The sequence below is a fragment of the Culex pipiens genome, chromosome 3 (genome assembly GCF_016801865.2).
Source record: "Culex pipiens pallens isolate TS chromosome 3, TS_CPP_V2, whole genome shotgun sequence".
Taxonomy (NCBI): Eukaryota; Metazoa; Arthropoda; class Insecta; order Diptera; family Culicidae; genus Culex; species Culex pipiens.
In genome coordinates, this window is record NC_068939.1 from 170,980,810 (window position 1) to 170,994,963 (window position 14,154).

The window sequence follows — 14,154 nt, forward strand, 5'->3', positions numbered from 1 at the left end:
AGAGCCAGCAGGGTGTCTGCTCAAAACTGTTTTTTTTATAAAAAGGTTTTTAAAACCTTTTAGCATAGCTTCATTTAATTCCAAAAAGCGGTTTCAAAGATAAATAATCAAAATTGGTGTATTTCTTTCAAATTTATTCACAATAAATATTTTGGGTCTATTTTCTTATTTTGATCAAAGTTAGCCACCCTGCAATTCCCGCTTTTGAGAGGTGAGAAATTTGCCAACGATGTTCATCCCCTCCCCCTTTTCATCCAACCCTCCACGCGTCCTGTCGTAATAAGGAAGCTGAGTTATTGCCAGCGATTTCCGCGTTGGTGGTGAAAGCTTCTGCTTCCGGATTCGGCCTACTACCACCAAACGACTTCTCCTCCGCGAAAAAAAAATCCATGAATTTTATCGACACCAAACCATTTTAGCACACTTGTTGACGGGGCCAAAAAATGATTACTCAAATGTTTTACTTTTCTTTGAGCGCGCTCTTACTTTGGCCTTATGTGTGAATTATGTGAATGCGTGTGTGTGATTTTCTCTTTCGCGATAATAATCCCTGATTAAGCCGTCAGTCTGGTGTGTTTTATTGAGAGGAGGGGCATAAATAACGTAAATATGGCGGTGAGCACACGCAATAAAGGCCGCTACTAAAGTTCGAGTAAGTCAGCTTTATGAGTGCGGTCGCAAAAAGGGGGGCCGCCTTAATCTTCTCGGCAAGGACGTGTGAAAACGATGAAAACGATTAGATCGAGATGATGAAATAGGGGCAGATTATCGGCTTCTTCTTCTGCTTCTGCACAGTCGTGGTGGTGGCCAACAGCTAAATAATTCTTCTTAAAACAATAAATAACGCAAAAGAATGACTTGTGATTTCGAACAAAATTTTGATAAATTTAAGTATTAATTTTAAGTTTTATGTTCAATGTTCAATGTTCATTGTTCATTGTTCATTTTTCAATGTTCAATGTTCATTTTTTTTGTATTTTTGGTTTTCTTTTTTTTTGATTTTTATTTGTGACTTTTGTGATCTTTTATATCTTTTTCTATGTTTTTCTGTATTTTTGTGTTTCAGTTATAACTTTTCATTTTTTCTGTGTTTTTTAAGTATTTTTTTTAAATGTTTTATTCTGTATTTTTTTCTTTTTTCTGTATTTTTAAAATGTTTTATTTTGTGTTTTTGCCGTTTTATCTGTATTTTTTTCCTGTAATTTCTGTATTTTTTCTGTTTTTATTTGTATTTTTATAATGTTTTATTCTGTGTAAATTTTTTGTGTGTCTTTTTCTGTATTTTTATATTGTTTTATTCTGTGTTAGTTTCTTTTTATTTTGTTTTATTCTGTAACTTCTGTTTTTGTCTGTGTCTTTTTATATTTTTCCATGTATTAAAATGAAGAGTATTTATTGCGTTTTTTCTGTGTTTTTTTCTGTGTTTGTTTTTGTATTTATATGTGTTTCTTTGTTTTTTCCGTGTATTTTTTTTTTATTTTTGACTTTTTATTTTTTTTATGTCTTGCTATGTTTCTTTCCTGCATTTTTTGTGTGTTTTTTTATTTTTGTAATGTTTTATTCTGTGTATTTTTTATTTTTTTCTGTATTTTTTTTAATGTTTTAATCTGTGTTTTTGCCATTTTTCTGTTTTTCCTGTAATTTCTGTGTTTTTTCGGATTTTTTCTGTGTTTTTTGTTATTTTTATTATGTTCTATTCTGTGTTTATTTTATTTTTTTTTGTTTGTTTTTCTGTATTTTTATGTTGTTTTATTTGCGTTATTTTCTTTTTTGCATTTTTTCTGTAATTACTGTTTTAAATGTGTTTTTTGAATGTTTTTTTTTTGTGTGTATTTTTATGTTTTTTTCTGTATTTTTTTTAGTTTTTTTCGTGTTTTTTTTTAGTTTTAACTTTTGTGATTTTCTATATTTTTTATGTTTTTCTGTGTTTATTTTTCTGTGTTTTTTTTCTTTTTTTCTGTGTTTTTTTGTTATATATTTGCAATGTTTTATTCTGTGTTTTTTTCCTTTGTTTTCCTGTATTTTAAAAATGTTTTATTATGTGTTTTTGCCGTTTTTTTGTATTTTTCCTGTAATTTCTGTGGTCTTTAAATTATTTTTTTTCTATGTTTTTTGTGTTAGTTTTTTGAATATTTTATTCTGTGTTTATTTTCATTTTTGTGTGTGTGTGTTTTTTTTTTGTATTTTTACCGTATTTTTGTACTGTATTATTTTTGCGTATTTTTCTGTGTTTGTTACTGCATTTTTTCACTGTTTGTTCCGTGTATTGTTTTTCTCTGTTTTGTTGTGTGTTTATTTCTGTGTTTTTTGTTTTTTGTTTTTTGTTTTTTGTTTTTTGTGTTTTGTTTTTTGTTTTTTGTTTTTTGTTTTTTGTTTTTTGTTTTTTGTTTTTTGTTTTTTGTTTTTTGTTTTTTGTTTTTTGTTTTTTGTTTTTTGTTTTTTGTTTTTTGTTTTTTGTTTTTTGTTTTTTGTTTTTTGTTTTTTGTTTTTTGTTTTTTGTTTTTTGTTTTTTGTTTTTTGTTTTTTGTTTTTTGTTTTTTGTTTTTTGTTTTTTGTTTTTTGTTTTTTGTTTTTTTGTTTTTTGTTTTTTGTTTTTTGTTTTTTGTTTTTTGTTTTTTGTTTTTTGTTTTTTGTTTTTTGTTTTTTGTTTTTTGTTTTTTGTTTTTTGTTTTTTGTTTTTTGTTTTTTGTTTTTTGTTTTTTGTTTTTTGTTTTTTGTTTTTTGTTTTTTGTTTTTTGTTTTTTGTTTTTTGTTTTTTGTTTTTTGTTTTTTGTTTTTTGTTTTTTGTTTTTTGTTTTTTGTTTTTTGTTTTTTGTTTTTTGTTTTTTGTTTTTTGTTTTTTGTTTTTTGTTTTTTGTTTTTTGTTTTTTGTTTTTTGTTTTTTGTTTTTTGTTTTTTGTTTTTTGTTTTTTGTTTTTTGTTTTTTGTTTTTTGTTTTTTGTTTTTTGTTTTTTGTTTTTTGTTTTTTGTTTTTTGTTTTTTGTTTTTTGTTTTTTGTTTTTTGTTTTTTGTTTTTTGTTTTTTGTTTTTTGTTTTTTGTTTTTTGTTTTTTGTTTTTTGTTTTTTGTTTTTTGTTTTTTGTTTTTTGTTTTTTGTTTTTTGTTTTTTGTTTTTTGTTTTTTGTTTTTTGTTTTTTGTTTTTTGTTTTTTGTTTTTTGTTTTTTGTTTTTTGTTTTTTGTTTTTTGTTTTTTGTTTTTTGTTTTTTGTTTTTTGTTTTTTGTTTTTTGTTTTTTGTTTTTTGTTTTTTGTTTTTTGTTTTTTGTTTTTTGTTTTTTGTTTTTTGTTTTTTGTTTTTTGTTTTTTGTTTTTTGTTTTTTGTTTTTTGTTTTTTGTTTTTTGTTTTTTGTTTTTTGTTTTTTGTTTTTTGTTTTTTGTTTTTTGTTTTTTGTTTTTTGTTGAAATGATCATTTCTATTTGGGCAAGCATTCAACACTGCACAAATGATAGTGGACTCTTGAGCAAACCGTGAACTGAATACATAATCAATATAAATATCAATAAATTGTCGCTTGTGCAGATCCTGGGCGACAAATAGAATTAGCAAATAATCCGTCGTTTGTCTGTAGGATTAACTCCTCCATTAATTCAAACCCATTAGGCATATTAATGAACACAAGAGAGCTTATCCTCAAATCTAGAATAAAAACTCCCTTTGAAGAACCTGTTGTTGTCGTCATCATCCGCGATTCCTTTGACAAACAATCGCATCCAATATTCCGGCTAAAACTTGATCCAGATGGTTAATCAAAAGACAATTACGTCAGCCAAAGACCACGAGGACGACGATTTAATTAGACCAAATCACCCAATCCCAATTGCCGGAGGCCAGAGCCTGATGAAATCAAAATCCCCGGAATCCTGCTGAATAATTAAATCCGCATCCAATTTCCCGAACTCACAAAACAATGGGGAGCCACCATCTCTTCAGCTCAGCTTCTTCTTTTAGTAACTCTTAGTCGGTGCCATTACACAACAATACGAACGTAAACGAACTAGGAGATAATCGTCGGCTAAAGTGAAAATGAGAGATTATTTGCGGACCCACCGGAAGTAATTCCAACCACCCGCATGGTACCGTCTTGGAAAAAGCCAAACGTCAAGATGGTCTTTCTCCACGTGGAGGTCCCGCCAAGACAGAACCATTAATCAATTGCTCGTCACTTTCAGCTCAGGGCTAGGCCAAACAATCATCATCTGTTTTTTTTGGGCAGTGATGGAGAAATGTCGAAGAAATCATAGAAAATTACGACGTTGGGATTTAAACTCGCAAAACGCTCGATTACCATCAAAAGACCTGCGACTTTACAGTTTAACCTAACAAGCTCTTTCCAAAAATCAAATTCTCAACACCACGACCCCATCACAGTAGGCTCTCCGCTGTCTAATCCAATTTTCGAAAAAGAACGAATCCTTCTCCGTCGTTGTTTATTCATGCTCAATCATCTCAGAGCAGGACTTGAGTGAGTGCGAAAGAGAGAGATGGATCGAGTGGGACCGGACAAGACAAGTGCGGTCCATCCATCCTGGAGATGGATTGTGTTCAATCAGCCGGCCCATTGACCGTTCAATGAGGGGGAACGGTGCGAGGTGGCCACTCCTGAAAGGTCATGAAATACTTCTCCAAGCTTTGTTTTTTTTTTTGTTATGATCCGTCTCTAACCTCAATCTTTCGATTTTGACAGTTGTCCACAATCAAGTTACCTTTGCGCGTCTCCGTCCCGTTGCGGCGCTGGTACAGCGGGCTGCCGTCGTCCCGCCGCCATGTGACGCGGGGTTCCGGATGCCCGGTGGCCTTGCAGAAGAACGTCACGTTGCCGCCCTCGCGGATCGTCGTGTCCGACGAGGACTGCTCGTCCGAGATGTCCGGCGGCACTGCAGAAAGTAAAAAAAAAATCGTGAAAAAAAGTTAGAATTTGCATTTTTGTCATTTTTGTCATTTTTGTCATTTTTGTCATTTTTGTCATTTTTGTAATTTTTGTAATTTTTGTAATTTTTGTAATTTTTGTAATTTTTGTAATTTTTGTAATTTTTGTAATTTTTGTAATTTTTGTAATTTTTGTAATTTTTGTAATTTTTGTAATTTTTGTAATTTTTGTAATTTTTGTAATTTTTGTAATTTTTGTCATTTTTGTCATTTTTGTCATTTTTGTCATTTTTGTCATTTTTGTCATTTTTGTCATATTTGTCATTTTTGTCATTTTTGTCATTTTTGTCATTTTTGTCATTTTTGTCATTTTTGTCATTTTTGTCATTTTTGTCATTTTTGTCATTTTTGTCATTTTTGTCATTTTTGTCATTTTTGTCATTTTTGTCATATTTGTCATTTTTGTCATTTTTGTCATTTTTGTCATTTTTGTCATTTTTGTCATTTTTGTCATTTTTGTCATTTTTGTCATTTTTGTCATTTTTGTCATTTTTGTCATTTTTGTCATTTTTGTCATTTTTGTCATTTTTGTCATTTTTGTCATTTTTGTCATTTTTGTCATTTTTGTCATTTTTGTCATTTTTGTCATTTTTGTCATTTTTGTCATTTTTGTCATTTTTGTCATTTTTGTCATTTTTGTCATTTTTGTCATTTTTGTCATTTTTGTCATTTTTGTCATTTTTGTCATTTTTGTCATTTTTGTCATTTTTGTCATTTTTGTCATTTTTGTCATTTTTGTCATTTTTGTCATTTTTGTCATTTTTGTCATTTTTGTCATTTTTGTCATTTTTGTCATTTTTGTCATTTTTGTCATTTTTGTCATTTTTATATTTTTTGTCATGTTTTGTCATGTTTTATCATGTTTTGTCATGTTTTGTCATGTTTTGTCATGTTTTGTCATGTTTTGTCATGTTTTGTCATGTTTTGTCATGTTTTGTCATGTTTTGTCATGTTTTGTCATGTTTTGTCATGTTTTGTCATGTTTTGTCATGTTTTGTCATGTTTTGTTATGTTTTGTCATGTTTTGTCATTATTGTCATTTTTGTTATTTTTGTAATATTACTCACACTGCACGTCAACGCAGCCCACTTGCTTCTGCAGCGGGGTCGCGTTAATCTGGCACATGTAGCAGCCCCGGTCGGACTCGCGCACGTTCCGGATCTTGAGCCGCCACACGTTCGGCTCCTCCTGCGTGACCGCGTACCGCGAGTTGTGCGTCACGACGCGGCCCTGCAGCGCCAGCACGGTCTGGTCGGACGCGCGCATCCATCCAACCTGAATTTTTATTAAGAATGTTTAAGGAAGAAGCTTAAATTAAAAAAAACATAACCTCACCTTATAGGCACCAAGATTTTGTACAACACAACTTAAGGTCGCTTCTCTACCGATAGGAACTGTCACGTTTTCTATTGGACTGGCAAAGCTCGGCTTCGGTTCCTGCTCATTCCTGGAGTCTGTGTTGCCTGAAAGAAGAAAAAGAGAAGGAAAAACCGAAAAAATAAGTTAAAAGTTTTCATTAAGTATACGGTACAGTTGCTCAAACATTGACAAAGGAAATTTATAGCTTCTCCCTTCTCAGCTTAACCCGAGCAGACGGAAATAACTTGAGAATAACATTTCTTGATATTTTAAAATACTAGGCCAATAACATTTTATGTTATTTATAACAAGATTTGTTATTCGTCGTTATGATTTTTTGTTGTTGCTGGATTGTTATTGTAATAACAGACTAATAACATTTTTAATTATTCTTCGAACCAATTTTTGTTATTAATTTTTGTTATTTTAACATCAAATCCGATCATCAATAACAGTTGCAGATATTCTTTCATAACAAAAAATGTTATTCCAAAGTTGTTTTGGCTTTCAACCAATATCAGACCAATAACAAATTTTGTTATGATAACATAAACTGTTATTAAACTCTTATGCATAAATGGATTTTTTAAGAAGATTCCAGAACATTTTCTGTTATTTTAACAGTATTTGTTATCGAAATGGCATGAATTTTGTTATTACCGTCTGCCCGGAAAAAATATACATTGAAAAAGTTGTTCAAACTTGGTTCAACTTTCAAGCTAGAAAAGCTCCACCAGAGAGAAAGAGAACGCAAGAGTCCAGTGATAGCAATCATTACAATAAATTACCAATCTCCAAACGCACACACACTCACACCCAGAATGACACATTTCCCGGAAGCAAAAGTCCTTTCATTTTCCCTTCTCGTTGGTTTTTGTTGCTTGGCATTGGCCCGCTCGGACATGTCCCAACACGTTTTCCCATTATGAAGCTGCGAATTATCTTTATCTACTTCTGGTCTGCCGGTTCATCCTTTGGTCCCTGCCTGCCGAGATGCAGTGTGCCACATACTACTGCTGCCAGTTGTGGTTTCCAGTCGAGCAGAAGTGACCAGATTTTAACATTATAGAAAGTTGTGGGAGAACGGCACAAAAAAACTAAGTACAGGAAAATATAATAGTGCACTTCAGAGTACACACAATAATGGGGGTGGAGTGACAGGGTAAATTGAAGAACGATCTGAGCAATATTTTGCCTTAAGCGAAAAAAATAATGCTACACATCTGAAAAAAAAACAATTTCAAAATATACGAGCCATAGCTTAAAAATTTCCTGAAACAAGTGTTTTGAAATGATTTTCCATAAGTCGCGGTATTATTTAATCATTAATTTTCAAGTCAGGGTGAACACTCAAATGCCATTTTCAAATTCCCGACTATTGCAGAACCTTAAATTATAGTCAAACATGAAGTTTTTGATACTTCGGAAATGCAAAACGGGATTGAAAACCCGATTTAATCCCACCTGGGGTGAGAAAGAGCCTTTCTTACAGGGGTGTGCTTATGGGTAGATTTGAGTAGATGACATCTACTTAGCTGTTTGCTTAAATTTATTTATTTTTTAAGGAAAAATATTCAAATTAAACGATATTTTTGACCATAAAAGGGCTTGCACCAAGTTTCACCAATTTCTTGGCTCAATTTTGAAGCGCCCTTTTCTTTTTTTCAAGTCATATGCACTCTTTCTGGAAAGTCAACCAAACATTTCAGTGTTCCAAGGTAGTGCTGTCGCAGTCAGTCGCAAAGTCGCCAAGTCGAGGAGCGAAGTTTGTCTGAAGGCGCCCCTAGGATTAAAAAAAAATGTATTAAAATTCTCAATATGAAAATTTGACTGGAGGCGCCCCTACGACTTAAAAAAATGTATTGAAATTCTCAATATGAAAATTTGACTGGAGGCGCCCCTACGACTTAAAAAATTGTATTGAAATACTCAATATGAAAATTTGACTGGAGGCGCCCCTACGACTTAAAAAAATGTATTGAAATTCTCAATATGAAAATTTGACTGGAGGCGCCCCTACGACTTAAAAAATTGTATTGATATTCTCAATATGAAAATTTGACTGGAGGCGCCCCTACGACTTAAAAAAATGTATTGAAATTCTCAATATGAAAATTTGACTGGAGGCGCCCCTACGACTTAAAAAATTGTATTGATATTCTCAATATGAAAATTTGGCTGGAGGCGCCCCTACGACTTAAAAAAATGTATTGAAATTCTCAATATGAAAATTTGACTGGAGGCGCCCCTACGACTTAAAAAATTGTATTGATATTCTCAATATGAAAATTTGGCTGGAGGCGCCCCTACGACTTAAAAAAATGTATTGAAATTCTCAATATGAAAATTTGACTGGAGGCGCCCCTACGACTTAAAAAATTGTATTGATATTCTCAATATGAAAATTTGGCTGGAGGCGCCCTTATGGCTGAAAAAAATTGAACAGGGGTGTGCTTATGGGTAGATTTGAGTAGATGACATCTACTTAGCTGTTTGCTTAAATTTATTTATTTTTTAAGGAAAAATATTCAAATTAAACGATATTTTTGACCATAAAAGGGCTTGCACCAAGTTTCACCAATTTCTTGGCTCAATTTTGAAGCGCCCTTTTCTTTTTTTCAAGTCATATGCACTCTTTCTGGAAAGTCAACCAAACATTTCAGTGTTCCAAGGTAGTGCTGTCGCAGTCAGTCGCAAAGTCGCTTAGTCGATGCGCGATCGCTGCGCGATGGTTTGTTGTTTGTTTCATTTAAATTTAGCTTTGTCAATCTTGCGATGCATAAGTTTTTTTTTATTTGACTAAATGATTTTTGGTTGTTGTGCGCACGCAACTATATGTTTCCCCAAGAGCGAGAGAAGCCGACTCGCTCACCAAAATGTATCAAATTTGGACCAATGATTTCAAATGACTTTCTCAGATTGAAGGAGTTAGCCTACCCTTCAGGTGAATCGATACTCTGAATTGGTAAAAATGTTGGAGCTCGTTTTAAAAGCACAATCGCATTGATTTATTTTTTATTTGTTTGGAAGTGCGCAAAATCTAATTCGTCATTCATTTGCGTAATGCGTTTTATTTTTTTTGGCACGATCATCAATGTTTATGAGAACATTATCATCTTTCATATTGTAAATACGTGCTATTCATCCTTTAATTCTGTGCTTACAGTATTTAACGGTGTAGCATTCTTGAACAACCACTTCGCAGCAACAGCCTCACAGGGCATGCAAACCTTATGCATCGCTTTGTCAACATGTTTCCAACAGATGACTTGTGTAGGCCGACCCACTCTTTGTATCCTCTAACAGAGGATTATTTTTGACGGGTAGAGTTTTTCGGAATATTTACCCCGAAGCTTTGAAAAAAAGAATACTTTTGAAATCAGTTCCATTATTAATAATTTTTATATTGCGCAACTCTCACTAACTTGGACTACGCACTAAATTATTGCTATTGATCGCACTATTGCGACTTGTCAAACTGGCTTGGAAAAAATCAAATTTCCTCAAAAATGATCAAAGAGAGCCGAGGTTTATCGCTTGTTTTTAGCTGTCACTCGCAATTTTGAAGCGCGAAAGTTCAGTTTGGTGGAAACTGCGACTGGAAATGTAAATAAACAACGAGTGATTGCCTAGATTTTTGAATTTTTGCTGTCAAAAGTGCGAGAGAAAATTGCGGGCAAAAGTCAAGTTACAGTGCAAGGATCAATATTGCTGTTTTATTTTTTGATGAAAGAGATCTTCGCTTCTGGTTAAGGTTTTTTTTCGAAGTGATAGGGACTAAAAATAAATCGCTCTATGTGGCAACTTTTTTCTAGTAGAGGACTTTACTAAGTGATTTCGTTTACTTTATAGATCGAGAACTGATATGGGAAATGAAACATAGTTTGATTTTAATTAAGTCATACAGTGTACAATGTACACGGTGTGATTATTTAGAGTTCTCCTAGATAAATAAGGAAGGTCTGATATTTTGCACCTTGTAAGAAAGTCTATTCCCCGAAATTTTGAGGGGTAAATTGAAATATAATATTTAGCCCCAAGTGCAACTTCTTCTAAGAATCTCAGAATTTTATAACGATCTTATCAGATTTTTCTTTGGAAAGTCACTGAAAATTGATTGAAACAATATGCTTATTATATTTTTTAAGCACTTTGGCTACTGAATCGTAAAAAAGATATACGTCGCATCTCGTGGCGTCCGAGACACCATTTGATTATGCTGGGATCGATTTTTCGAAAAAATGCCAAACTTTTAAGGTCTGTACCGAGCTCCGGGGTGCTTCAAATATCAATGTTATATATACCAAAAGATGTGCAAGAATCGGGCCTACACGCCAGTGATGTTGAAAATAAGCGCTTCAGTGGCCAAAGTGCCTTATAAAATTACATTTTTGAAAAAAAAAATCTTTTTACGGGTTAAATCCCATTTAAAATTCAAATGCAAAGCACCAGCTCCTGTTACATCCAATCAAGCTCATATTTGGGATTTGAGCTCAGTATGACCACCGGAACAAACCTCTGAATGTCCGCCAAAATGTAATTTTTGTTACATCCTAATACATATACATAATCTATGCAAATTGCACATATTCTTCTAAATTATCTAATTTGATTCCACTTTGTATAATCTAGACTTTATCAATTAGATCTCTAAGAACAATTTTCGGAACAAGTTCTCATAATAAAATATCAGTATTTGTTCGTCACTAGCTGAGATATGCGAATTTCGCTTAGTTACACAGTAGAAAGCGTTAACTGAGACATTTTGAATGCTCATATTTATTTTTTTAAAGAAATTAAATAAAATTTTGATATCAATTTCTTGTCTCAATAAAGCAATGCCGTTAAAAGTAACGATAATTGCACATAATATAGTTTTATAATTTTCTTAACTTTTTGGCACATTTTTTTAAATTTTCAAAAAAATAGTAATGAAAAACTCAATTTTATTTTATTCATTTCGATTTATTGTTCTTATAACCATTCAGTTCGCCTGAAAATTTCATATCAAAGTATAAATATTTCAAAAAATATTAGTTTCTGAAGCTTTCACAACAAGGATCTTGTTTATTCGTTGAGCAACAAAAATTACGATATTATGAAATGAAAATTAACTATTATAATTCTGGTTAGTTTTTTAAACAAAAATTGTTGTTATATCATTTGAAACTTAGGTATCCTGTTCTGCCAAGATCAAATTATGTTTTTTTACGGTTTTGTTTACCATGGCCAAATTGGATGAAAATTGAAAAAAATATCAATTGATGTCTCAGAGAGGGTCATTCAAAATAAAATAAAAATTGGCAAATTTGTTAAAAAGTGTTAACAGTTTAATATCAAGAAAAAAACTTGAGCTAACAAGGGCGTAAGAGATTTAATATGAACTGAACTACTTTTATTGCTATGAAAGTTCTTTTAGACGAAATCATTTATTAAGCTGAATCATTAAAAAAAATTACTTCGTATTATGTAGAAGGTGATTTTATGAAAATGATATTTCAAGTGAAAAAGCTGATATTTAAGGTGAATTCAATGCTTATCTATTTATTCATGAGCTCAAAGAAGTAAGATTTGTTCAAGAAAAAAGATTTGCCAACAAATCCATATTTTCTTCATTATTTTTTATTTTCATTTCAACGTCGTCTCAATATTATTCTTTATCATATTCTCTCAAACTGTTCACAGAGCCATAATGTATAGCAATGTTATGGTTTTGAAGCATGGATTCATTTTACTCGCCGTCAAAAGACTGTGATTGGAAAAATATCACTGCAAAAAAAAATACTAGTAAATTTAGAAATAGTCTATAGATTTAGAATATCAATATATTTTCTTGAAAATGTTTTTGCAAGCAGTTAAGGCATTAATTGACTCTCGCACTTAATTTGATCATTTAAGTTGCTATTTTATACAATTTTGTTAAAGAATATTAACCAGAACCAATATAAGAACAATTTTGGATAAATTTAAAATTTACCGTTTCCCGGGAATTTTGTAACCCTGGGAAATTGGACGCTTTAGGTAATACTAAATCGCATCAGATTATTCTATTGAGAGCTAGTCAATCTGTTTTCTCCGATTTGATTGCAAAGATAAAGTTCAAAAGCCATACACTGAAATAAAAAAAAAGTACGAAATTCCTTTATTTTAAGAATTCTGCCTCCTTTCCTTATTAAGTAATTGTGTTTTTCGGATAACTGAATAAGGATTTTTTTTATATGTTATTTTCAAGTTGGGACCATCCATAAACCACGTGGACACTTTTTTGGGAATCTGTTACCTCCACCACCCTCCCCCCTCCCCTTGTGGACAATTGTCCATACAAAAAAAACTTTTTTGTATGGATCGTGGACAATCACCATACCCTCCTAAAGTGACCACGTGGTTTATGGATGGTCCCGTTCAAGTCATTCCAGGCATGTTTGAACAAATTTGATAAATATGAATGTACGTGTTTCTATCAATTTCATGTGATTTTTCCATAGAAATATACATTAAAATCGATAAAAAATATTCACTTTTATCTTAGATTTGTTCTCCGAAACTTACCGTGGATCTGGATACCCTGTTAATATATAATTCTGACTTCTGGATTGAATACGCGAGAGTCAGTTTTTATTATCAATTCCAAAATGGATCAAATTTAATTATGTGTAGATAGAGTTATCTTTTATGATAGGTGCGACCTTAAAAATTTTAAATAACTAAAAGATTCTATTGTTTCATTGCAATGGGTTGCGTTTTTCCACGCTGCAGACAAAACATTTTTATTTGTCCACGTTGGGGGATGGGCATTTTCATTATCGAGTAGGACGGGACAAAGAAAGGGTTTACGACTAGGTTTAGAGTCAATTTTATGAATTTTCAAAAATAATGTGAAGTTTGTGTATGTTAAGGGCAAAAGTCACTGTTTGTCTGTTTGATCTTATATTTGAAGTTTACTAAATAATGTTTTCAAACCTACAGGTTCTTGAAATCTTTGACACTTTCAAGCAAGTGTTTAGCCAAGCGAATTACCTTACTAACCGTTAATGAATTTTTGAAATTCTTTTTATTATGTTTTCCTAAAATAAATTTGCGGGAAGGTGCGTACATTTTTGAATGAAAAAAAAATCAAAAACATAAAATAACTTTTATTTCTGATAATGCGGAATCGACGTAACACCTTATAATCTAGCCCTCTTAAACCTTGCGGGTTCGGCAACGGATTCACAGGCGTGTATCGCTCTTTTTGCGACAAGACTTTTTTTAATTTCTAATAATATTGATTCAAAATCACAGAAAAAAATATCAGCAGAAATCGTACCAAAAATAAAATTTATGCAAACATAGTAATCTTTAATCTCAAAAATTAAACTTAAGTTATATAAGTACTACTTTGTTAAAATAGGTAAATTTACCATAATTTTTTTTAATTTTAATTTAATCTACGCTTTGTTTATTAACCATCAAGAACCATGTGTATGCTTAGGTACTTTAGGATTTTGTTTTATTTTTAAGTTTAAAAATACGTTTCCACTATAAGCGCCTCACATATCAGTTAGTGACTGTCAGCGCCCTAAAAATCATGTATGCACTGTAGGCGCCCTCAGCCAAATGCGCATCTACCTAGCTCAAGCCCATCAAACACACCCCTGCTTTCTTACTAAAGAATATAACAATGGTAGAACTTCTTTCAATTAATAACATTTACTTTGTTTATTTATAACGTCAGCTCAAAAGAAAGTCTTATGATGAAAGCAATGTATTATGATGATATTATGAGTATTATGAATGATATGATTTCCAAAAGAAATTAAAACGCAATTTTCACCAAAAGAATATTTTTAATCGTACAATATGTTTGTACGTTTCTAATCAAACAAGCGAT

The 14,154-nt window shown here is 31.7% G+C and overlaps 1 protein-coding gene across 1 annotated transcript in view; it reads right to left on the minus strand.

Annotated features, from left to right (window-relative positions):
• The window catches only part of LOC120423779 (lachesin-like), a 115,202-nt gene that overhangs the window by 9,284 nt on the left and 91,764 nt on the right, over positions 1-14,154 (minus strand). Inside the window, exons 3-5 of the mRNA XM_039587701.2 lie at positions 6,261-6,388; positions 5,993-6,200; positions 4,703-4,873 (exon numbers count right to left, since the gene is read on the minus strand). Of these exons, the coding sequence (XP_039443635.1) occupies positions 4,703-4,873; positions 5,993-6,200; positions 6,261-6,388 (507 nt within the window). The remainder of the gene's footprint in view (positions 1-4,702; positions 4,874-5,992; positions 6,201-6,260; positions 6,389-14,154) is intronic.